Here is a 26,684-nt window from a genome sequence, read left to right on the forward strand (position 1 = left end):
TAAATATATGAAATCTCATATTATTGAGGTTTTCTGCATTATGTATGTTGAAAAATGAAATGTTGAGACTTTGAGATTAACTTGAATGTGTATAATGGAGTTTGGATTTGGAAATTATTTTGGAAGTGTTTTTAAACAGGTTCAGAAGAACTGTTTTTCCAATTTACAACCGGCACTCTGCCGAATTTTTTATAAGATTTGCGGAAAAATCCAGATTTATCAAAAATTGAAAATAAATGAATTAAAAGGGATAAATTGTATTAGAAACATAAGTTGGTGCTTCGGCACACTGAGTGGCATAACTTGCTTGGCTACACTGTAGACGGGTAAGGGTTGTCACTTTTAGTGGTATCAGAGCATCGGTTTAGGCGTTTCTGGGCCTAGATAGAGTACATACCATTGCATTGCATTTGTAAGTGTTGAGGTGACACTGATGCAGATCTGTTTGTTTTCTTATTTTGAATAGGATATGGATACTGCTTCACAAAGAGCAGTTGATGAAGAGGTGGAGAGTCATGCTCCACCAAGGGCTGAGTCTGGGGGCAGGGGAGAATATGCTCCACCAGCAGCTGAGGCACATGCCCAACCTCAGTTTGCACTATTTCAACAAATGGCCGAGTTTTACCGACAAATGATGGGGGCAATTCCACCACCACAACCTCCACCAGCACCACAGAAATCTCATCTGGAGAAATTGAGGAAGCATGGGGCTATGTATTTCTTTGGGAAGAGGGAAGATGATCCCATGGCCGCAGAAAATTAGTTGGATAGAACCAACAGAGTGCTGAAGCAGCTAAATTGCACCCCCGAGCAGAACCTGGTGGGTGCTGTGTCTCTACTTCGAGATGATGCATATCAGTGGTGGAACACAGTAACCAGTGAGGTGCAACCTGAACGGATCACCTAGGAATTCTTCCTCACAGAGTTCAGGAAGAAATATATTAGCAAAGTGTATTTAGAAGAGCGAAGAAGGGAATTTATCAGTTTGAGACAGAGACAGCTGTCAGTGGCTGAGTATGAGTGTGAGTTTGTCAGACTGAGCAGATATGGGAGGGAGATAGTCCCTACAGAGGTAGAGAGGTGCAGACGGTTTGAAGAAGGGCTCAATGACAACATCAAAGTCATGATCACAGCACTGGAGATTACAGATTTTGCTAAATTGGTAGATGCAGCATCAAAAGTTGAAAGGGTCAGAATCAATGAACAAAATAGAAGGGAAAGACAGCAAAAGAGGGTTCCGGGTCAGTCCAGTACATTTTCTGATCCCAGTAAGAAGAGTAAGGGTCCTCCTGGTCAGAGTTCAGGACCACCATAGGATCAAGGCCAGTCTCAGGGGCCCAGACCACAGTTCACACCTAGGAGAGGCCAGTCCACACCATCAATGGGCAGCTCTCCAGGGACGGTGTTTAGGGGACCAGTCCCTGCATCTTCTACTTGTCAGTATTGTCAGAAGTGGCATAAGGGGGAATATTGGTGAGTGATCGATGCATGCTTACGGTGTGGATTGATAGAACATCAGATCAAGAATTGTCCAAAGAGGACTACTGTTCCGGTGACCAGTGTCGATCCGGACAGCTAGAACGTTTGGAAAAATATTTAAACTAAAGTAAGGAACCAAAAAATAACTCAAATATTAATAAGAAAAAAATTTAGGAAAAATTATAAAATAATTTTTGGGACTCCAGAGAAGGGTCATTGAGGTTCTTATGGCATTAGAATGCCAAGAAAATACTTAGAAAAATTTTTCAATCAGTACAGACAATTTTGGCCCGTTAAGCCAAACAGAGGGCATTTTGATCATTTTGTCTTCAAAGATGATTTTTGGGCCAACTTGTCCAGTTAAATAAATAATTTATATAACATAAAATATGATTAAATTTTGTTAAAAAGTTAATTGAAATTAATTGGACAAGAAAAGGATGGAAAAATGAAAGAAATTGAAATTATGACATCATAAGGATGTCATTAAAAGTCTCCAACCCAATCAAGTGTTGACACATGTCACCAAGGTATTTAAAAAGACTTAATTGGCAGAAAAAGAAAGAAAAAGAAGTTCAAAAATTCGTGAAGCTCCTCTCTCCTTCTTCTTCATGCCACCCCTTTGCCCTCCATAACCAAAGCTTTACCAAGCTTGATTTCTTGGGCTTCCATCCATTAAAACTTAAACTTCTCAACACAAAAACTTGCTCTTACACCTTGGTGATTCTTTTGGGAGCAAAAAGAAGAGGAAAACAAGAGCTTTAGCAAGTGGGAAAATCTCACTTCTTTGAGGTTAGTGACCTAACCATGAATTTTACTTTAAATTCATGATAAGGACTTTGAATGAGTGTAAATTACAAAGAAAAAAATTATTGAATACCATTTGCATGTAAACCCTAGATTTTTGGTAGCCATGGTTAGGGTTTGATTGTATTGAGTTTAATGAAATTAAAAGACTATCATGGCTGCCCATAATATGTATTTACTAAGTGGATTGATGAAATGAAGTGAGAATGCATGTGTGGTAATGTTTGAGTTAGGGTTTGGAGTGGGAAAATGGGATTTTGACCATGTGATGATGAAAATAGGTTTTAATGGTCAATTAGTGACCATTTAGTTCTGTTTAAATAAAAAATGAAGTGTGTTGAGTGATGGGATTGTGTTTGGTGTGGCTGCCATTAGAGTGACCTGCAGAATTGGAGTGACCTGCAGAATTAGACTTGAGTCCAGCAGGTTTGGGAAGCCATAACTTGAATTGTAGAGGTTCAATTGGTGCAAGGCCAATTGGACATGAAACTAGACACATAATGGCACAAATTTGGTAAAGAACCATGCCCATAAAACCAAACCAAGTGAACCAAAAGCTTGCCTTAATCCAGGTGACCTGCAGTCTGTTTCTGCAGAATGACCAAATGAACAGTATTTATTCACTTGGCCATAACTCAATGTGGAAAGGTCCAATTGACCTGAAATTTTACTAGCAATAAGCTGAGATATAGAGCAACAACTTTCATGAAGGAACCTAACCCAAATTATGACCAGAACCTATCCAACAAGTGAGTTGCAATCACTGTTCACTGCACTGTAGATATGGTCAGTCCAGAAAAATTTCAATCCGGCAAGTTGTGGTTTTTGGATCATAACTTGAGCTACAAAACTCCAAATGGAGTGATTCAAAAAAGGAAATTCAACTAGATAAAATAAGGAACAACTTTCATGGTGATCATTTTGCCAAATTCCCACTACAAAAATGACTAATGGAATAGAAAAAATGAAGCATGAAAACTAAAAATTCTGCTTAATTAACATTAAGCTTAGAAATGGTATTGGCAACCAATACCAACAAATTTTAAATGCAAAATGTGGTATGTTGGGAGTATTAAAACCAATGTACCTATTATCTATGCAAAAGTCAATATTTTGGTTGACTAATGAAGTGAATAGTAACACCAAAACTTGAAATTTAAAAATTGTAAAACTAAAAAATGTAAAATGCCCTAGTATACCTAACAAGATTGGTTTGGATAGCTTGGCATGCCAATAGGGTTCTGTTAGCAGTACTGCATATGGCTTTATGCCATTCTGTATTTCATGGCTTCTCATGCCATTCTGTAAACATAATAGACTTTGGCTATGTTATTTGAGTTTATATACTTGGGTTTTAACCCTGATAATTATTACAGCTTATTAGCTGTTCTGTTGCACACCAGGAGACACAATGTGACCGATGGTGTGATGGTCCGAGGTACTTAGTACCCAGTGCCAGTTTACCCGTTTATCCAGTCCAGTCAATTAGTATAGGTTACTCGGGCAATGTTAAAGAACCTTACCAAAATTTTAATTGAATAATAATGCAACTAATATCAGAAGTTAAGTCTACCAAAAATTGTAAACACACATTCTGCATCTTTGTTTTATCATATTTTATTTTATTTTATATTGTCACCACTAAGCAGAATTGCTTAGCGCGTCGCTTTTGCCACGCGCAGGTACTAGAGACCTAGCTGAGGCGCCCAGTAGACATCAGACGGGGTGAGTCTTCAGAGCTACATCAGGAGTCCAGAGTCACCTCACATCTGCACTGCATATGGTAGGACATTAGGACTATAGGTGACGCTTTTGTATTTTGCATTTTGTATTGATTTGGATTGTAATTATAAACTCCTGTAATTATGTATTAATGTAAATATATGAAATCTCATATTATTGAGGTTTTCTGCATTATGTATGTTGAAAAATGAAATGTTGAGACTTTGAGATTGACTTGAATGTGTATAATGGAGTTTGGATTTGGAAATTATTTTGGAAGTGTTTTTAAACAGGTTCAGAAGAACTATTTTTCCAATTTACAGTCGGCACTCTGCCGGATTTTCTATAAGATTAGCGGAAAAATCCAGATTTATCAAAAATTGAAAATAAATGAATTAAAAGGGATAAATTGTATTATAAACATAAGTTGGTGCTTCGACACACTGAGTGGCATAACTTGCTTAGCTACACTGTAGACGGGTAAGGGGTGTCACAGACATGACTTATCTGGAAAGATTGTAATCATGTTTGTTCCCAAAGTATTAGTATGAGATATTAATAGGTTAGAGTGGTGAGTCTCATACCACATAGCAAACATGATAAGTACTTATATATGATAAGTAGACCGAACCAGTGATGCTTATGACAATCACGTGGAGTTTACTCTTGTCAATGCATTATCATATATCATATCAATGCATATAATCTTTAGACCTAAGATAACACAGTTATCCTGCATATAGGTGGTTTGAGTTTGATACTGCTATCATATTCATACTGTGTGTGGGTATATGGGCATGTGTTGGCTCTTACTAATTATATATGGAGATAAGTGTTGATTAAGATGGGATCCATTACCCTAAGTAAATAGGGATAAAATCCTATATTCATTTAATTGTTCTTGATGATTCAAGTTCCTAGCCAAGACAGATAGACTTAGTCGAAAAAGATTTTCTGAAAAGAAAGTCTGATTAATCAAGAATTATAATTAAAAGAGAACATAACATTGATAGCATATGGAGTTTGACATTAATCATGACTCCAGCTAGAATTGGGATTTTGTAATGGAGAGATCTTAGTGCATGGTAACATATGATTAAAAAGTTCATTTAAGGTATTCCTTATTACTGATTGGGTGGCCATGGCATGTTATGCTAGGTGTCAACCGTGATCTATGAGATACCTATAATGATTTAGAGAAATTATTTATGATAGGAAAGAGTTCTAATAATATTAAGAATTAATATTATTTCTCATTGCTAATTAGTAATGAACCTAGTAAGTCACACACCTACACAAGTAAATCACCAATTGAATTATGATTTAATTAATTAATTAAAGAGTTTAATTAATAAATTAAATATGTTTGGTTCGCAATAAGGTTACAAAGTCTCTAGCATGACTTGAAATCGAATCTAGTTTGTTGGATGTATGATATAAACAAAATGGTGAAATTAATTAATGAAGATTAATTAACTAATTTATTTATATGTGATATAAATTAATTTGAGGGAGAAATTATAATTTTAGTTGAAAACTCAAAATTGTAAACAAGGGCAAATTGGTAATTGCACATGGTGACATGTGGCACCTATATGAGTGTGCCATTTGTCTTCTCATGATGGAAGACAACTTTTTCATAATTGAATCAAGCTTAATACTTGTCTTAATGAGATTGAGACAAATGTAAAGTAAGATTAAATTAGAGCTTGACAAGTGGCACTTCATTAAAGCATTTTGTCTTATGTATATAAATGCAAAACGAGAAGAAGAAGAAGTAATTTTCTTCTTCCTCTCTTCTTGTTGGATGGCACAAGAGGCTCTCTCTCCCTCTTCTTATTTTCTTCCATTAACAAGAGAGAGAAATCTTTGTTTCTCCTTGAATCAAAACACTAGGATTTATTTCTAGTGCACTATACATCCATAGAACCTCACCTAAAGCAAAAGCCCAAAAAAATCAAGTGGTTGGCAAGCAAATCAAAAGAAGTTTTGGGTTGCCAAAGGTGCCTTGGTGGTGCTTATGGTGGACAATCTAGAGGGGCTACATTTGGAGCTCTTGGAGACTTCCAAAGGGAATAAGAAGGATTGATTCAGCGCCTTGGAGGTTAGTTGAATTCATTTCTCCCATAAGCTAGGGTTTAATGAATTAATGGTTAATTCTCAATCTTAAAAGGCAAATGAACTCCTAATGTGTGCCAAAAGTATGATTTGGCATGCTAGAGGGCATTAGAAGTCATATAGGTTCATAAGCTACTTGGTATGCTAGCATGCAACCCTAGAATAATTTTTGAAATTCAACCTTCTAATGGCCCTAAATTCACGCTTCCGTGCCTTCACGGTCAAAGCACTAATATTGTAGATTTATGTCTTATAGAAAGTTATGCACTGGTTTCATTGCATTTGAAATTTTGTGGACCACGTTATGACATTTTTGCCAAAACTGGTCGGGTAGGCCTAAGTCTAGAATTTCTGGGCAGTTTGGTTTTAGACATTTTTGTTGACCTAACTTATGCTAGTAATTTGATTTGGATAGAGGCAGAATTAGGCTCTGTGTTCTTATGAAAAATGTGCTCCTACGTCTAACCTTTCCAATGATTCAAAAATCGCGTCATTCTGACCTTTCTAGAGTGAGTTATGGCCATTTGAACATGTACTGTTCATTTGGTCATTTTCCTAAGTTTAGGTTAGGGTTACCTGAATTTAAGCAGTTTTTAGGTCAAGTTAGGGATAGTTTTTGGGCATAGTCTCTTTATGAAAAATGGGGCATTTTGACCCTAGTTTCATCTCCAATTGGCTTCTTACCAATTAGAGCAACACAACTCTATTTATAGCTTGAAAATCATACTGGACTTATAGGTTCAAGATCCTGTAAGAAAAATTCAGCACTCCCAAATTTCAATTCCTTCAACTCCCAACCTTCAATTGGCATTCATAGCACTTCTAATAGGCAATAAGTCATCTCAACATTCTCAATTTTAAGCCATAACATAAAAACCTTAATTTTTGGTCAAAACCCTAACTTTAATTTTCATAATTCATGTAAACTCAATCCATACAACTTCTAATGCATATAAACTCATCAAGCATCAGCATTAAACTAATTTATATCAATTAAAAATATCAAACTCCAACTTATCCCATGGTTGCTGAAAATTAGGTCTTCCATACATACATCAATTTTATCATTTTTCATGTAATTCCATTTCAATACCACTTGAATTCAAGGGAATTACAAGAATTTGAGTTAGATATTGCACATACCTCTCTTAGCAATTTTCCTAGCTTCACAAATCTTCAATTTCTTCCTTTCTTTTTGCTACTAATAGCTTCTCCAAGGTGAGAGATGAAGATTTAATGTTGGTAAGTTATGGAAATATGGTGAGATTGGCTAGAGAAATCAAGCTTGAAGCTTGAAAAATGAGGGAAGAAATTCCCATGGTGATTCGGCCATAAGAGAGAACAAGGAGGAAGATGAGTGTTTAATTAATGCTATTTGTCTTCTTATGCTAATAAATATCCCATGGTAAATTTACATAAAATTTTAATGATGTAATATTAGCATCATGCTTAGGTTAGCATGAGGTCATGCTTACTTCATAATTAATTTTTTTTTCTTTTCTTTTTTTTTTTCATTTCCATTGCATTTTTCATGATTTTAATTTATTTTATGTGTTTTAATTTCTCTCATTTTAATTGACATTTAGGTCAAAATTCATAATGACCAAAATGTCATTCGTTATGTCTAGCGGGTTATACTTGTCTGTACCGATTAACTTAATTTTCTTAAATTTTCTTTGATATTTTTAATATCATTTAAACCTCATAAATCTTCTAATTTAGTCCCAAATATTTATGTCACAGGGTTCCTCGCAGGTCTGAGGTCGGCAACTGTATGCACAGTCACTTTCCATTAAGGTCACCTATAGCCGTGACTCCGACTCCTTTAACCGAGTTACATTTCGTTTCTTTTATTTTTCTTTGATTTTTCTTGATCTTTATTCAATCAATTTATATCTCTTCACCCTAATTTAAGTATAGTTTCAGACATTCTGACTATTCAAATAAACGTTAATCATCAAAACAGTAGAATGTACGAATAACCTAAAGTGAAGGCGTTACATTACCAACAATTAAAAATTAAAAATCAATAATTACAATAACAATCAACTAAAGTTTATGGAAAAAGATATAACAATCAATGATAGACAATTTTGTTGGTTCCCTTCAATCAAAATAACCCATGAATTTCAATTGACAATTAATATCTAGTAATTTTCTAAATTTCTTAAATTTCATCAGGCAGAGACATTGAAGTTGGTCCATGCATGGTCAAGCACAATGGCATTAAATGAGAAATCTACCTTGTCAAACTTGTTGACCGCAAAATCAAAATGATTAAAGCTACTTTGCAATGACAGAAGAGTAATAAAGAGGAGTGGGAATTTTTGTTTTATATCAGGAGCGAGACCTCTTTGCCGTGATTGCCCTCTGGAATCATGTACAAGAATTAGTTGACAACACACACACATATATATATATATATATACTAAGTATTGAGATTGAACTCTTCATTAAAAATATCATAAATGATTCTGAATAAATATTGCTCGTAATCTTAAACATTATAATTAGTAATCATTATATTTATATTTATAATATTTATTATTTTAAGTTAAATCTCCCTATAAAATAGAACAATAATATATTATATTAAGATATAAAAAAAAGTAAAAGGCCTATATTAACCTTTCAAATTATGCCAATAGTTACATAAACTCTTAAAGTATTTTGGGATCTAATTAATCTCCTCAATTATTTAAAATCGTCCATTTAATTCTAAACTTAGTGGAGATAAATGGATTTTAATTAAAACGCACAACAAAACCTTTAGGAAAAAGAATTTTCAGCCATCAACTTGTGTACATGTATGTATAACATTTCTTTTTTTACTATTGGAAAATTGAATGCTCTCTAAAAGCAGGGAGCAGGTGCATTTCATGACATAGATGAAAAAAGTTTATAATTCAGTAACATGGCAATTCCTATTTTTATAGAAATACATGAAGGTATTCCCCATTTCTTATGCTGCATCAAGATATACCACTTCGTTATTTTATTGCTAGAAAACTCCGAAACTTCAATGAGTACAGAAAATGAAAACATTATATGGGACTATCAATGAAAACATTGTTTGGGACTATCTCCGTAAGCTTGCTAACGCATCAGATTTTATATCATGTCCATCAAACATCACAAATTATCATGCACTTGTCTAGAGTCATGGCTTCAAATTTCTGCATCTTAGTAAATAGATTTGCTCATTCCATAGTTCGAGGCTCCTGCTATTCTTTTTGATCTATTAGAGTGACACCCATGATCCATTCCCGTTAGATAATTTCCATGAAGTCATGGATTCAAATTCCTGCATTATTGGTTAATTACTTGCACTTGTTTTGCTGTAAGTCATTCTCTGTTTCCATGGAGGAGTAAATCCATTCTTGAAACTAAGATTTTAAAATTCAAAAAAATTGTATATTAGTTTTCACAAAAATTATGTTCTCATCGTCAATGTGACCCTGGCCATCTTTCGTAGATAACCCAGTGTTCCCTCACACTTTCTCCTGACAATCTGTCTATTCTGTACCACAACTATCTGCCCCTCCCTGTTCTCAATAGACTCGAGCTAAAGTATCTCCTAAATGATCTTGATGCCTGCCTCATATACAACAAACCCACATATATAATGCAAAGCAACCTTGCTTTAACATCATCAAGGAGAGACGCGTTGATCTCAAGCTCTAAAGAACTTCAAGTATACTGCAAACAAGCCCATTGCCATATCAGAATTGCCACAAAATCATTTGTCCATCATTCATCTACCTCAATCACCGTGATCCCACATAGTATTTCTATTCACTACAACAAAAGGCTAAATATATGCAATACCTTGCAAGTTTACTAAGGAAGAGGTTTCAGTCACTACAACAAAAGCCATTGCTGCAAATACTGGTCCCTTAACTCTAGTTAGATTCACCGACTCTAGAAATATACGATCCCATTAATGCAAATGCTTTCCCGTTGACGATTGTAAGGAGGGTTGTCAAGAGAAGCTGCCATGATTGAGTACCCAATGAGAAAACTCGATATTCAGTTTGCCCGTTTGGTAATTGTGCCATGAGTTTAAAACCTTGTACTGCTTAGAAACTGGATCGAACCCTAACGAGTTGATAAAATGGTAGGTAGAAGAAGCAACCACTGATGTCTTTGAACAAATGGGTAGAGTAATCACCTGCCCAATGATATGGCAAGGGTGTCAAAGAAAACGGTGAACAATTGGAAAAAAAAAATGTTACGAGTCACATGCTCATGTGACTCGCTTTTGGTTGAATATTAGCTAATTTCATCTAAGTTTACAATTAAATGAACTTTTTAAATAAATGAGAAGTTTAATTAGATCTCGAAATACTTTAAAAGCTTATAAAATTATTTGACAGAACTTGAAAAGTCAAAATATACCTTTTTACTGATAAAAAAATAATAATAAAAACATGAGATATATATACGTCCAACATAAAATTAAGTTAGACTAGTAAATAAAATTAAGTCATGAAACTGCAAGTCGAAAATTAATATTTCTTTTTTAATAATTTTTTTTTTTTATTGTGAAAGGGTTGTTTTTGGTTAAACTAGAGAGATGATACTCAATACTTCATATGAAAATCTTATTTGTGATTTGTGACCATATATATATAACAATAAAAATTCCAAATATTTTACTCTTGCTAATAGCTACAATCACATCTATGATTGTTAGATTTTTTTACTCAAAACTTACTAAAGTTTTGAAAAGATTTTTTTTTTTTAATTTGAATGAAAGAAATATTTATTAATAAAATTAAGGATTATTTACTATATTATATAGAACTCCTATTATATGAATAGAGGTTTCTTGAATAAAGTAACTTTAGCCCATTGAGAAGAGAAACTTTAGGTCATTGCGAACAAACTCTTGTATCCATTATTTTTCCATAAATAAAGAGACTTTATTTAAGGTGAAAAAGAATATAATCATCCATTTTAATTGGAAACACCCTTTATAGTTTACATGCTTTTAGAATTGCACAACATAATTTAACATATTTATGCATTCCCTATCTTCTACCTGACTGATACGCTCAGTGACCTAGTTGGTTTTCCTACCATTTTAAAACCACAAATGTAGTTCTGCTAATTACTCAAATAAATAATTAATTGGAAGAGAAGATGAGGTTTGACTGCCCATGTCAACCAACTTTGCTTCTCCACATTACATCATTGCTTACTCCATACAAACATTTTCACAAAAATTTTCTTTTTAATTTTAGTAAAATAAATTGTTACAAAATGAAAATATTAAAATTAATTATTTTTTAAAATGTTCATACTTTGTTAAAATGTGACGTGAAATCGAGGCTTTTTTTTTTCTTAATTTATTCATACTTTTGATTGAATACATATCGCTTATGACGTAATTAAACTTATTTTAATATTGATGCAGTAAAAATCTATAAATATATATAATCTAATAAATAAATTATCACGTAATTAAGTTATTTTTAAAAAGTTGTTTGCATTTCTTGACCTTTTATTTTATACTTGTTATTTTTTATTTTTTAGTTATTGCATCGCTAAATTTTTTACTTTACAATATATTAAATATATTTTTCTAAAGTTAGTCAATAGTAAATAATTAAATGTAATTCATCGTAAAGCAAAAAGTAATATATTATTTTATTTTTGAATATTATATAGGTATCTCCAGTCAATAAATTAAGATTAATTTTATTCGCATCGAGTCAGTTAATTAAGAGGTAAAACACTTTTAATGGGTATTTTGTCCATTTATGAAGATCGAACACTCATGCCAAACACCTGTTAGTCAAAAAGTAATATATTTAATTTTTTAATGAATAGAGAAAATTATATTTCTATATTTGAAAAAAGTATAAAAACTTATGTTCATGATCATAAAGAGGAAAAAAATGCAATAAATAAAAATAAAAGGTCACAAATATAATAATTAAAAATAAAAATTTGAGAGTGTAATAAAATTTTCAATTAATTAATTTGAAGAATTTGTTTATATATTAAGTCGTATAAATATATACGAATAAGATCAATTGTTTTACACTAATAAAGAGCCTATCTCAACTTTATAATGAGTGATTTTTTGCAATATTCAATATAATAAGAAAAAAGATGCAATTAATTAATGAGTGCAAATCACAAATACTAGTTTGAACAGCAAATATGGTTGAAATTTTGAAACGGCCATTATATATCTTTTATTTTAGGGTAAATTATTATTTAATTATTATATTTTAATAAAATTAATTATTTAATTTTTATATTTAAAAAAAATATTATTTAGTTATTATATTTTGCTTTTGTTAAATCTATTTAGTCTCTTAGTCAATTTTTTATTATTTAATACTGATCAAATTACTATTTAGTTTCTTTATCTTGATAAAACTAATTAATTAGTTTCTAAATTTGAGAAAAATATATTAGTTAGTCCCCGTAATTTAGTTCTATTAACTATTTAGTCTCATAATTATTTTTTATACCTAAATTACCTTCATCCTCTCTCCTTTATTTCTCTCTTATACTCTCTTATTTCTCTTTTCATATTTTTTCTCCTCTACATTTACATCCTTCTCCCTTTCATTCTCTTTTTGTTTTCATATGTTGATAAAAATGGTATGACTATCTATATCAAAAAGTTAATTAATTTCTCTAAATTTCTAAATAATTAAGGAAATTTTTTTCCTGTAAAGAAAACACAAATAATATTCAAAATATATATATAGTTTTCACATGATAAAATTTCTATTTTTATCCAATAATTTCAAAATATTATATTTTGTATGAACTAACTAATTAGTTTCACTAAAATAGAGGGATTAAATAGCAGTGTTTTTTAAAATATAGGAATCAACTAATTAATTTTCTTAAAATAAAAGGATTAAATAGTAGCTTGAATAGTATGAATAATGAAAAGTTTGATAGAAGGACTACATTATTTAACGTAAACAAAAAGTATAAACTAAATAGTATATTTTAAAAAAAATAGGAACTAAATAATTAACTTCATTAAAATATAAAATATAAAGACTAAATAATAATTTTTTCTTTATTTGATGATAGGAAAGATAATGGTGATGAGGTTGTAGCTAAATGAAAGAATTTGAAATAAATGTATGCGTCAATAATTACTTGAGAAAGAGAGAGAAATTGGATATGCATGTATATGTTTATATAATATAAGTTGGCGTTTGAGTATACAACTCCATTGACAAGGACTTGGTTAAATGAAATTGACCTTCTTTTTTGTCATTTTCAAAACCAAAGTGAGACAAGATTAGCTTCTCTATATTGTTAAAATTATATATTTACATATATGTCCTTATCCAACCCTAGCTAGAATGGCATCTTCATTAATACCATTCATTTGTCTTTTCTTATGACTCCCAAAAAAGATGTGGAGTTAGGCAAAGCCAACAAATTTCTGTTTCTCATTGATATATATATATATATATATATATATATATATATATATATGAGAAAAGAATTTTTTTTTTCAATTTCTATGATTAAAATGTATTAAATTTAACTTTAAAATAATTTATAATATTATCTAATAAATTTTAGAAAGTGTTTTTAATAACGCAATTCCAATAACAAAAATTGATATATTCACCAATTACATTGAAAAGAATTTTTTAAAAAATGGGGACGTTTCTTGAATTTTATGCTGGCTATGGCCATGAAGCAAAGGTGGGTAGTGCTATCCCTCATTGCAATATAAAAAATAATACAGTTTTTTTTTTTTTTATCAATTAAAGCTTATTGTATAAATTTGTTTTTAAATTAATTCTATCACATTCTTGTTTTATAAATATCTTAACCCATCACACCTTCATGGTTTTATTTTTGTTTGTTAACCTTTCAATTTTATTTTCATAATAAATAAGATCTGACTTTCCATATTCATTGATGAATAATAGATTAGATACATTATTTTTTACATTTTATAATAGATTAAGACTTCATTTATTTTAAGAAATATATTTTTTTAAAATTATTTTTTAAATTTTCTAGTGTTTATGGCATCAGTAATTGAGCTCTTACTACTCCCTTTTGAATATTTCTCAAAACACAATAATTAGTATGTTTATTTGTCAGATTCTTTTGGTGAAATTGTGAGTCGGTGCTGTTATATATCAAATTTTCACAAAAGTGATAAATTTAGAAAATTAAAAAAAAGAAAACTGGGGAGAAATTTTTTTTTTTTTCATTTCAATATTCAAAAAAAAAAATACCATTCAATCATATGAATTTGACATGCATACCAAGGGAGATTCTACAAATTCATAGAATTAAAAAACTAATAAAATCCTTAAAATAGTTAGTTCATAAATTTGGGCAATTTCATGAATAAATAAAAACAAGAGAAGAATTGTACTTCATGAAAATTTTATTTTGACCAGTATCTAAAATGCCATAAACAAATGCGAAGGATTGGAAAATAAATCACCCCAACCAGCCATGCAGGCCCCTCGTGGCCAAAGCATGGTCCCATGGATTAAATTGAAGTCATGGTATATACTGGGAAAATTTTATCTCAAGTCTGGTTGGTCATATATTTATGATATAAATATACGAGTACGCTTATTTTATTCACATATATATATATATACACACATGACAATAACCTTTTTATCCTTTGTCACTTAAAAGGCAGTCTTTATCTAAATGCTTATCTTTTATAAAGCACAGTTTCTAAAATTGATATAAGCTTATGAAGTGAGCTTGAGTATTGAAAAACAATACACACGTGCATGCTCCTCGTCTCATTGGGTGTGGCTATGAATTTTGTGCTTCAGTCCCCACATCCACTAGACTAGTAAATGATTTCCAAGAGATATTATCTTAACCATTGTTCTTACACCTATACATAAACCATTAAAGAAAAAAAAAAATCACCCTCAAATTTTCTCATAATCATCATTTGTATTATGTTTCTCGAATGTTCATTTTTAAGATGACTACATCAACTTACCTACAATTAAAACTCTAATCCGAAATTTCATAATTACAAATCAAAATTTCATAATAATAAATAATTATAATAAAGCTTTAATTTCAATGCTCTTTGTCAGATAGGGTCAAACCATCTTAATCTGGCCTCTCATTTTATCCCTAATGTATTGCATACATTTGTTAGCGAATGTGATTATTCTTAGTGTTATTATTATGTTACCAAACATTCATCTACTCATTTTATAAATATGTTATACTTTAATTATACTACATTCACTTTCATACAATATTCATTATGTAAGACCATTTTGACCTAATTTGAACTGTTATTCAAAAAAAGACACTGTTTATGATAGAGTAATAGTTTTATTTTCAGTAGGTTAGTGGGTTACAATAACTTGAATTAGCATCTACAATTGTTTGTCTAACCTGTATCCCAACAGTTATCCCTAAATGGTAATTTAAAAAGAGAAAAAAAAAACATAGTTTTTTCATCGAACTCTGTAGTGAACATTGTGGAGCACTCCAGGATGTAGGTTATAATATCAATAAAAATGGTAGAGGAAGCAGTAGGAAAATGGAAAATATACAAGCAGCTGCACCTAATCCGGTGACAGGCATGTTGCCACCGACTCTCTGTGGGCCTTACTTTGCATACAGCGGAAAAATCCTAACCTGTAATAATTGTGCCACATAAGAAATGCCATCGATAAACTTGGAAGCAATGCCAGTTCAGCTCTAGATAGCAAACTGAGGGTTGGTAGGTGACTTCATTTTCCGGTGCAAGACAGCTTTTAAACACCATTCTACAACTTTAAATGCTAATTGAACATACTGTCTTAAGAGATTTTTACCCCTATTGGTCAGCATAATATTCACGTATACAAACAGCAAGTAGAAAGACAGCGAATGTTCAAGCGAATCCATGTCACTGAAAAGACCAGCTAGCATCTAAAATTTCTACCCTAAAATTGTAATTTTTAATAATAAGTAAGGTTGATATCATGTATGAAACTAAGCTATAACATTAACTACAAACACACCATAACCTTACAGCACATCATGTGTACCAGAACGGTACGAGATCAGTGTGACTCAGGATCATCGATGGGTGAGCCTTGTGTTTACTAACCTGTAAATGGATCACATCATTCTACAACATAATTTGGAGCCACCGCTAATATCCTGTCGTCTCTAGATAATGCCTGCCTTGCACCTTCCCCAACTGCTTCTGTCTGCCTGCCATCATCTACAACTATCAAGAAGCCTTCCCTCCTTATCAAACTCTGCAATAGAAGCACTTGTTTTATCCCAATGGTTCCAGCCGGTATCCTTGCTGAAATATAGCATTTGAAACTCTTGACAGGAACTAAAATATTCTATTTTTACCTCTAAAATAGCTTTGATTTTAGTGGCTTCATTCTTTGCTTCCTCTACAGAACTGTAGCTGTTTTTCTGATTCTGCTGTTCCACATACCATCTGATCAGCTCCCCCTGCCTCATTCCAGCCAGCCCAGTCCCTGAAAATAACAAAATTTCCAAGAAATGCTTCAAGACAACAATTTGTGATATAAATCATGGATTACATGTAACAACTTTTGTAGTATTTCTAGCCAAGTGTTTCCACACTCTGAAAAGAATATTGCTTTACTCGTACAGGTTATAAATCTGTAACAATGTTGGCATTGCAAATACACATTTAAACCTTACTAGTAGTGATTAGGAGCACCTAAAATAAATTATACACATAATCCAAAATAATAACAAAGGATTCCTTTTATGTACCATCTCGCATTACAGCTTCCTCATGCTGTCTAAGGCGCATGACCAGGGCTTGCGTAACCCTCTGAAAGTATTCTTCGCTGATCACAAGTTTTTTTCCTTGTTGGCTTGCTGAACCCACTCCTGTAAAATCACCTCCCTGTAAGTGAAAAATGCTAAAAGAAGCAAAGGAGAAATAAAATAATTTATAAGAATCCTACCTGTATTTCCAGAAACTGGAACAGAATCAGCATTATTTGGTAGAGCATCACCTTGACCAGTACCATCGTTTCCATCATCACCACCATCATTATCATCACGATTTCCTTCTTGAAATTCAGATAGATCAATCTCACTGGACTCCACACTGCATGGCAAAAGAAAATCACATTAGAACCATTCAAGCTATACTGATCCGAATATACATGCACTTTTAAACACAAATATTTAGATGGATGGAATTTGCTTGCCTTATAATGGATGTTTTCAGCAATCTCACAGCTAAACGAACATGGCGTGGTTGCACCTGTGGTTAAGTTCTTCTGTTAAGTGTTGGGTGAATATGAGTAACAATCTGAGGACACAGTTATAAAAGTCAACCAGTTAAAACACCTGATTTTCCAAATGACTTCGAGCAATGGCTTCAGACAACCTAATCAATGCCTCCAGCTGTCTAACTGTCATGCGATAAGCAACTCTACTACCAGGAGTTGTATCACCTTTCCGTAGGGCAACATATGAGTCCACTAACAGTTTTCTAGCTTCAGAATTAAGCTGCAATGATATTAAATGACACAAGGTAAGTGAGAAGCCTTGTGCATCGAGTGTGCTCTATTTCTTTCTTTTTTTTTTGGGTCAGAAAAAGGACCAGGTATGGGGAAAGAGTATTTCCTGCTTAAAATACAAATTTATCTTGAAGAGATTGAGAAGCAAACCTTTGGTTTAAAAGTTTTTGCATATGCTATGTAACGCTTTAGCTGAGCAGTTGTGAATGCAGGCGCAAGTGCTTCTTCATGTTTTTGATGAACTCTTACAATGTGATGTGCAATGTGGTAATCAACTTGATCATCTGGATCATCAATCATCACATATACTAGATCAAACCTTGAAAGAATTGCTGGAGGAAGTGCCACATTATACTAGAGGAAAAAAACCATATCAAAGTGGTTAGCCCAAGGAAAATATAAACAGAAAAAACTTGAAGTTTATAATGAAATAAGAACCACCATAGTGACAACAAAAGGCAAGTTATTGGTTAACCAATCTCAAGGCTTTGGATCAGGAGCAACAAAATTTTCACCTTAAGTGGTTTAGACTTATCATATCGTCCTCCTGCAGGGTTGGCTGCAGCTAAGATTGATGTTCGAGCATTAAGTGTTGCTTGTATCCCTGCTTTCGTGATGCTTATTGTCTGCTGTTCCATGGCTTCATGAATTGCAACCTTCACATTGATTAATATTGATATCAGAAATCACTAAGGCAAGTGCCAAGTTAAGGCCCAATATAAGAACATTACCTGGTCTTTGATGTCCATCTTGTCAAATTCGTCAATGCAACAAATGCCATTGTCAGCAAGCATCAGTGCACCAGCCTGCAAAAAAAAACAGAAAAAGTTATATTATAGAAAATGAGGGCAGGGAATACTATAATGCAGGCTGGATAAAAAAGAGGAACCCAAGAGATAAATGGAAAGCATACTTGGTTTTCATATTCTGGTCAAGTTTTATCACTTTCATGTAAGGTTCTTGAATTTGGTTTAAATATACAACTATTGCCTTCAAATTGAAATTGGATATTTCAATACTTTAAACAGCTAATGAATTTCGTCTTCATGGACGTGTGTGCTTCATGTTCTTTTTAAATATATTAAAAGCTTATATATTATTTATTAAATTGGATAATGATGTTTATTCATATTCATGATGACTAGTTATGGAGTAGAGGCAATATCTATACATTGATCTTTGGTTTAGGGAATGATTAGGGGATATTGGCCTATGAACTCAAAGTGGGGCCCACAATAGGAAACTTGCATCCCTTCACCTTTACTAATGGGCTGAATTGCAAAAATATGTCCTTGAGACATTAGCATACCATTGACATCTGCCCACATTCCCACGCTTCTAAGTCCTAACACAATCACTCCCTATTTGCTGCTTGAAATGGGAAGGAAACTTGCCTTCCTTACATCTATCCTCCAACACTTACCCCTATATCATTCATCATTTATGATGATTGTTGAAGTTCCCTCATGTTTATCACCAAGAGACTAATTATTCTACTTGCATTTATCACCTACATTGTGCAGATGAACTCATTAGAATTGCCTGCTTTTTCTTCCATGCAATTCACTAACTCTTCCCTTCCTCATCAGGCGAACATAGTTGACCTATTCCCTTCCATGGAAATCCAAAAAGAATGCCTTGCCTAAATTCTTCAAAATAATCTTCTAGGACTCAATTTCCAATGCTACCTGTGATGGGTAATAATATAACAAAGCTTGAAATTTATTTATTTGTTTGTTTCTTTATGATAAATTATGAAACAGCATACCCACGTCATTCACAATTCCCTACTGATAACATACCTAGTAACTAATCTTAGGCAGCATATTGCAAATCATACTTCAGTGTGATGCTTGATATTATGTTTCTATGAATCTATTCTAGCTGCTTTAATAAACAGCTGAAGCCAGGGTGCCACAACACAAGTAACAACTAAGTTTCTTCAAAAAAAATAAGACAGTGATATCTGCTGTCCAGAGGATGCCACAGGGCATAGACAGTGAGATTAAGTAATTTTCAATGATTCTCAGTGTACAAAAAAGCAACATAAACTGAATGATACCTCAATACAAAATTCCCCAGTTTCTGGTTCTTTGGCAACTGTTGCAGTCAAGCCAGCAGCAGATGAGGACTTGCCAGATGTATAGACAGATCTAGGTACTATACCTGAAGTATACCTGTGAATGGATGCAGCAAGATAAACAGGTGAATTCTCATGCATAAACTAAAATTGAAAAATATTGATTAAAAAAATTATGTGCAACATACTTGAGAAACTGAGACTTTGCACAGCTGGGATCTCCAACTATACAGACGTTGATGTCCCCTCTAAGATTAATGCCCTCATGAGTGAACTTGTGGACACCACCCAAAAGCATAAGAAGGATTGCTCGCTTGATATCTTGGTGACCAAACACAGTTGGAGTAATACTATCAACCAGCTTGTTGAAGAAATCGGGAGTGTTTCTCATTCTCTGAATTTCATCTAGCTCCTCTGCCTGCAGTTAAACGAGGACACATTTTCCGGAGGAATTATGGATTTCCCCCCACATAAGAACATATGACAAACTACTCAACCAGTGCCTTTAAAACAATATTCCTAAATTATAATCTTATCCATGAAGTCAATAATCAATGAATATTCTAAAAAGAACCAAACATGATATAAGTTGATAATTATCTATAATGCACACAGATAATATTACTGAAAATAACAGAACAGGACATAATTTACTTACACTGAACTGCTGGTTGTCATCTTCATCAACATCCTTTTTTCGATTCCTGACGTCGGTATCCCTTCTACCATCACAAACCTAAACAAAGAAGCATATGTAAAATGCAGGTAATCGTGGAAGTCACATCATTCTGGCAGCAACATTGCATATGCCCTATAATAGGCCAGCCATGGACCAACCTGCACTGAATTGGCAATAAATGCTAGTCTATAGGAGAGGTCTCTCACTCCCAAGGCCCGCAGACCTCTCACACCTTCTTGTCCAACAGCAGAGTTCTTGCGCTGAGGAGCTTCTCGCCGGCATTCTGCTCTCTCTCCCGGGGATGCTAGTGCTAATATGTCTGGTATTACAACCACAGTACCTGTGAAAATGACCCTGAAGAACACAGAAATTGAAAGTATATAAGCCAAATCCAATTTATCACTCAAGATGGAAATAAATGACTGATAATGATTGACTCAATCAAAGTGGATCAAGGGAGAAGATATTATCTTACGTGTCACCAGCTCTGGCCTGTTCAACAATATCATGGCGAAGAATAACATCCAAAGATCTGGGAAGAGAGCCAGCAGGAATCTCTTTGGAAGTTTCCTGCATTCTAACCCTCTGCCAATCAGCAAATTTGCTCTCTTGTCTGAGTAATGCCCATTTTGTTCTGTTATTGCATGTCGCATTCACACAGATAGTGGGCTGCAAACTCAAAATTGCAGTGGCACATATAAGATGAGGCATGAAGAAAAATTAGAAGATTGAAGATGTCAGATAACGTTAATTTGGAAACCAACCTCAGTGTATTTGAACTGCTGTTCAACATTCTTAATGACGCCACCACATTCTAAGCACCTAAAAGTTCCTTGCAGAAGCTCAGGCCTCACCTCACTCGTGCGGGTAACAACTCCACTCACTGATACCAGTTTGCCAATTTCTGCAGTAGTTAGCTCTCTTAACCTGCAAATGGTGATATCCAGTATGCGTGAAGGACTGACAACAATTTTCTAAAAGTTGAATCAAAATCTCAACTTATGCTCGGGTGCCAAGAAGTCTAATTCATTACTCGACTAGCACTAACTATCACTGAAGAATTTTAAGCATAAAGAGGAAATTGAAGGTCAAGTACAATCTTTAAGAGCTAAATCTTCATAAGCTAAAAATGACGAATTTGCAAAAATAAAAAGCAGATTGCCGTAGAGTGTGGTCTAGCTAGAATACCGCTTAGAGAAAGGGATATTGAAGAAGGCCACATTGATATCCTTGTTAGGGTTATCATCAGATATGAATGTAGGCTTCAGCTCCATCACAAACCTCTTGCACGCGTTCTTCAAGTAGGGCTCGACTCTAACATGCAAAAAGATAAACCAATTGGGAAATTAGGGTTTTTGAATAGACAAAATTTGGGGTGAAAAAAAGAGAAAATTTACCTCAAGTACTCATCAGCGATGGCTTTCTGGAGAAGATCATTGAAACGCATAACGTGAGAGAAATCGATGAACATGGTAGTTGATTCGTTAGCTCTCATGGCTTCAATTTCAGCCTCATAGTAGGCTTCTCCCACATTATTATGCCCATCCAATCTAAAGCTGATCCAAATATTAAATCAAAGCAAATCATATCACGACCATTAATTTACAGATCCAAAAACATAAAAATCGAAAGAGATAAACGGAGAAGGACCTTTTGAGAAAGTCGAGGAAAATGCTCTCCACTCGAACAGCCTTCACGTCAACGAAGAATCCACCAGACGCATCCATTTCGATTTCGTTTTCTTGACAAAAAATCAGTAAAGTTCTGAAGGTAATGGAAACCTAATTGAGTGTTTTGATGGAGAGGAAGAAGAAGATGGACCAGCCTTGCCATTTTGGCATCTTTTCTGGCGGGAAAATGAGCAACGGTTTCCCGCCAAAGTGGTGAACAACGGAGTACGGGCTTTTTCTTAAGGGGCTGGGCTTGTTTTGGGCTTTATACTCGAAAATCAGTTGCATTACTCCTCATTGGATTCGCCGAATAAAATGAAAATACGATAAAAGTAAAAGGGCAGTTTCTTTTGGAAGAAAACTTAAATTTGCCTCTGAATGCATTTATAAGTTCTGTTCCATTTAGTTCACAATTTTCTGTTTAAATATAAATAGACTCAAGTTTTGCCAAAAAAAAAAGAAAAAAGTTTTTCTAATTAATTTTTATATTTTTATATTATAATAATTTTTGAATAAAATATATTAAGATTTTATTATTAAAAAGATAGAAAAATTTTTTATTTTAATTTTTTGACAAAAAATTAAGACAGATTGAACTTAAATATAAAATTGTGAGTTAATGAGATAAAAATTTTAAAATGAGTTTATTTGGACATAGACAAAAGATTTAGAGTTTTCCTCTTTCTTTTTTTCTTTCATTCACTTACATATTTTAAAAAATATATAAAAATATTCTTTCCTTATGATTTTGTCATACATTTTCTATCTCTCGATTTATTTTTGTTAATTTAATAATAGTAAGGTATTAGAGTATTGATAATAGTAAAAATTTTTAGGAATAAAAACATTAATAATAATAATAATAATAATAATAATAAAATATATCTTAAGAGATATTGAAATATTTTTACTCATCTATAAAAATGGGATTAACAGTAAGAATTCAACTTTTAATATACTCCATTTTAAGTTTGAATCCCATTGATTAGAATTACTTACAGTTGGAGTGGATGGACAATACATAACCTCTATTGATGATAAACCACTGGGAAGGAAATATTAAAAAACTTTTAGCTTGTGGGATGGGATATCTCTCCCATTCCTAAAGATAAATATAACACTCTTTATTAATAATAAAGGTTAAAAAATAATAAATGCACAAAAACTTTAAAATGTTTTTATAAACTTTTTCAAATATAAAAATTTTATTTATTGACTATGACAAAAACAGATGAATGAGAAAATAATTTATTCAAAATAAATAATATAATAAAACTGCAGATATTTGAATCTTTATTTTTTATATTACAGAAAAGATATTCAACCATTAAATTACTAATACAACTTGACATAGGACCTTGCATTTTACTCGCTAAAAGTTTTTTATGTATAAAATATTAATTTTGATAGGCTAATAAAATTTTTTAATGGTCATTATAAATATGTGATCGATAATTGTAAGTAAATTTCATTGTAACTTTTTTATAAATAAGTGAGTTTACACATTTATTAATGAATTGTACCATCATTTTTCTATTTATGAAATGTTGGTGGCGATAACTTTAAAATGAAATACGAATTTTATTTTTCATTTTCTAATTTTTAATTTTTATTTTTATTTTCTAATCTCAAATATTTTACTGAATCGAGTTGAATGGACAATAATAAATGAATAAATCAATATTAGAATTCAAAAAACGTTATGAGTACTTATTTGATATTGAACCAATTATTATTTAAGGGTTTTTTGACACTCCCCTTAAGTGACAACCATTTTAGTTGACATATGAATTTTAAAATTCTCAACTTAAACTTGCATTTTTGACGCAAGATATTGGGAGCTTGAAAATTAGCTAACCATCTATTTTTATAAATCTTTCACATTTGTAAATTTTAGATGTGAGACTTTGATAAAATATTATAAATAAATTTAAATATTATTACTCTAATCATATTTATATTCTCTTAATGGTAGGAAATTATAATATTATAATCCTAATTAAATTAAAATAAGGTAACTAATTTAGCCTATGTACAGAACCTGAGACTATTCATCAAGCACGACATTCAATTTAGGCAAAAATTAGAAGTTCTCTTGTTTGTTTTAGGGCGTACTTATTTTTACAATTTAAACAATTTATAAATGGACTAAACCACTGTGAATTAAATTTTCATAAAAAAAATATTTAAATTCAATTTAAATAGCTCTTTATATTAGCAGTCTATACATTATTTTTTTATTTTTTAGAATAAAGTAAAAAAAATAACAATCTTATCATATATTTTTTTTATCAAAAATATCTATACATTATAATCATTGTAAAGTAATTTTTTTATTAATATGCATCATTTTATATTTAAATTTTATAAAATCTATCAATCTCAATTTGCAGCTTATATATATATATATATATATATATATACTCAATTTGTAAATATTTATAAAAAAAATAAATATCAATATATTAATTTCTTGAATTAATGTATAATTGAAAATTATCTATATATTATTTATTTAAATATTTGAATTTCTTATTTAATTTTTCTAAAATGGCGTTCCAAGAATTATTTTAAAATTTTTTTGCTCAGAATAATTAGATATTTATTAACATTAAAAGATAATTATCTATAAATAATGCGTAAGTAATGCATTTCTTTGATAAGACTGTATTGTTAACATTTTTCCTGATGAAAATAATTATTTTGTGTTTTAGTAAGTCACTTAATTATAATTGATAGTGTTAAGGTATAATATTTTGGAGAATTATTATTTTATCAAGAATAAAGTTGTAAAATTCTCTATTTTTATATCGGCTACAAAGTTTACTTTTAATTTAATTAAAATGATTTTAAATTAAAATTTTGCCTTTTTCTTTTTAAAAGTTGACTAATAATAAGGATGGATAAAATATAGGATCTAAATATGACAACAATTTAAAATGAGATTGCCATATTTATTTATTTTATTTATAAATAACAAATATTTAATGTTATTTTAGTCTCTTTATTATTTTGGTTGTGGTCCTAATATATTAAAATAGACACCCCTTTCTCTTATTGTGCCAAGCAATTTTCTCTCTTTATTTTATTTTATTGTTTGATCAATACCATAATTGAAGATATGTTTAAATTTCTGCATAGTTTGATTATTTCAGTCCAATTTTTTTTTTATAATTCTTGTACACTTTAATTTGGCATATTACTTAAATAAACAGAGCACGATATCTAATAATATATATAATTATATGCTCATTTTAGGAGGTCTAGATTTTGCTCATCTAATTAACATTCAATATTTATAAAAAATCAATATTGAAATGTAAAAATGCTGAAAAAAAAGACTTTTTTACTGGGGTTGAAGAGGAATGACACGTTATATATTGATGAGAGATACTCATGAACTCTTTGCGCTTAGAAAGCAACAAAAAAGCTAATTTTTTTTTTTCTCATTTCTTGGCTCTTTGTTGGCTTTGGTAGTTTGCAATATATATATAGTCTTCATCAACAATCTGCTGTTAATAATTCATATAAATTCCCAATTTTTGATGAATCAAAGATATATGATATGTATGAGACTGAATTACTGAAAGCTATATAATGTTCTTTTATTAATTTTTTTAATTAAATTAGCTTTGATTTGAGTTTAAATTCACAATTTTATAATTTTGAAGATAATTTGAAAATTATTAATTAAATCAAAACTTGTTGATAGTGTTTCAGAATTATGATTGTGTGATTATTGTTTGGAGGCCAAAACCATGGATATAATAGAGCAAAAGCTTGATTAGTTTCTGGAAATTCTTAATAATGCATAGAAATTTTTGAACCAAAAGGCTCATGTTAAGTTCTAAAAACAAGGAGATATAAAGGGAATGCTTAAAAAGAGGGGACACTTGTGAGAAACAGAGGCAATCCAAAACTGAAAAAGCTGTGAAATCCCATTGCCAATAACCCCCTTTTGTTGAATGTTCTGGCAATGCAAAAATACAAAACTGTGGTTAGGGTTGAAGAGAGAAATTAAAGGAAGCAGTCAAAGTTGGCCGTTTCAGAGCACAGAACAGAATACCCATCTCTATCTCTGTTCACTTGTAGTTTCCAAATTAAAGCCACTTGTCAAAAATTTTCTTCAAGAAACCAACTAAATCTGAAGCAATTCACAGAACCTCTTGCTCTTTCTGCCTTCTCTTATCCTCTAAGTATGGTTTAATCATTGACTATGTAGCTAATGCTCTCATTATTATTACCTTTTAAGCGCATGGTGCTCTATAGTAATTAGTGGTAGTACAATGAACATTCTAGTTTGAAATCTGACGGTGGAAATTTGTCAACACAAAAATAAAATGGAATAAATATCTATATATGCATATTTGTAATGAAAGTTAGATCAATGATGCAAGATCATAAAGGCACTGACATTGATCACCATTGGATGCTCTTATTGGAGTTGTCTACAAGCCAACTCCATGTTTATAAGCTCAAAATCTAATATATACATATATAGGACCCACTGGCACAGGGCACACAATATATAAATATAATAATATAATATGATATATAACATATATAAAGAAGTTAAGAATCTAATTCAAGAAACTTAAATTGGCTAGCCACTTGAGACC

General features: G+C 31.7%; 1 protein-coding gene across 2 annotated transcripts; it reads right to left on the bottom strand.

Moving 5' to 3' along the window:
- Nucleotides 1-15,436: 15,436 nt before the first annotated feature.
- LOC110669033 (DNA replication licensing factor MCM6) lies at nucleotides 15,437-22,252 on the bottom strand. 2 transcript variants are annotated; one of them, XM_021830482.2, is made up of 19 exons: nucleotides 22,046-22,252; nucleotides 21,793-21,951; nucleotides 21,584-21,709; nucleotides 21,160-21,322; nucleotides 20,871-21,064; nucleotides 20,554-20,749; nucleotides 20,375-20,452; nucleotides 19,905-20,134; nucleotides 19,699-19,813; nucleotides 18,368-18,442; nucleotides 18,152-18,292; nucleotides 17,787-17,990; nucleotides 17,464-17,625; nucleotides 17,322-17,377; nucleotides 17,073-17,218; nucleotides 16,876-16,995; nucleotides 16,480-16,610; nucleotides 16,223-16,376; nucleotides 15,437-15,765 (listed from the first exon to the last, which is right to left on the bottom strand). In XM_021830482.2, exons 1-18 carry the CDS (start codon nucleotides 22,120-22,122, stop codon nucleotides 16,239-16,241), a joined length of 2,511 nt encoding a protein of 836 aa, XP_021686174.1. In that variant the 5' UTR covers nucleotides 22,123-22,252; the 3' UTR covers nucleotides 15,437-15,765; nucleotides 16,223-16,238. The 2 variants fall into 2 exon arrangements, with proteins under 2 accessions (XP_021686174.1, XP_021686173.1); XM_021830481.2 differs by lacking the exon at nucleotides 15,437-15,765 and having other exon boundaries at nucleotides 15,895-16,376.
- Between the last annotated feature and the right edge of the window lie 4,432 nt (nucleotides 22,253-26,684).

The sequence above is a fragment of the Hevea brasiliensis genome, chromosome 11 (assembly GCF_030052815.1).
Source record: "Hevea brasiliensis isolate MT/VB/25A 57/8 chromosome 11, ASM3005281v1, whole genome shotgun sequence".
NCBI classification, from domain to species: domain Eukaryota; kingdom Viridiplantae; phylum Streptophyta; class Magnoliopsida; order Malpighiales; family Euphorbiaceae; genus Hevea; species Hevea brasiliensis.

Bases quoted from the DNA above. Each gene is read 5' to 3' on its own strand.
- LOC110669033 (XM_021830482.2), bottom strand. From the start codon at position 22,122: ATGGATGCGTCTGGTGGATTCTTCGTTGACGTGAAGGCTGTTCGAGTG. The intron at 21,710-21,792 runs GTAAATTTTCTC...TTTGCATGTTAG, and splicing joins ATCGCTGATGAGTACTTGAG to AGTCGAGCCCTACTTGAAGA. The intron at 16,611-16,875 runs GTACATAAAAGG...TGTTATTTTCAG, and splicing joins GGAAGCTGTAATGCGAGATG to GGACTGGGCTGGCTGGAATG.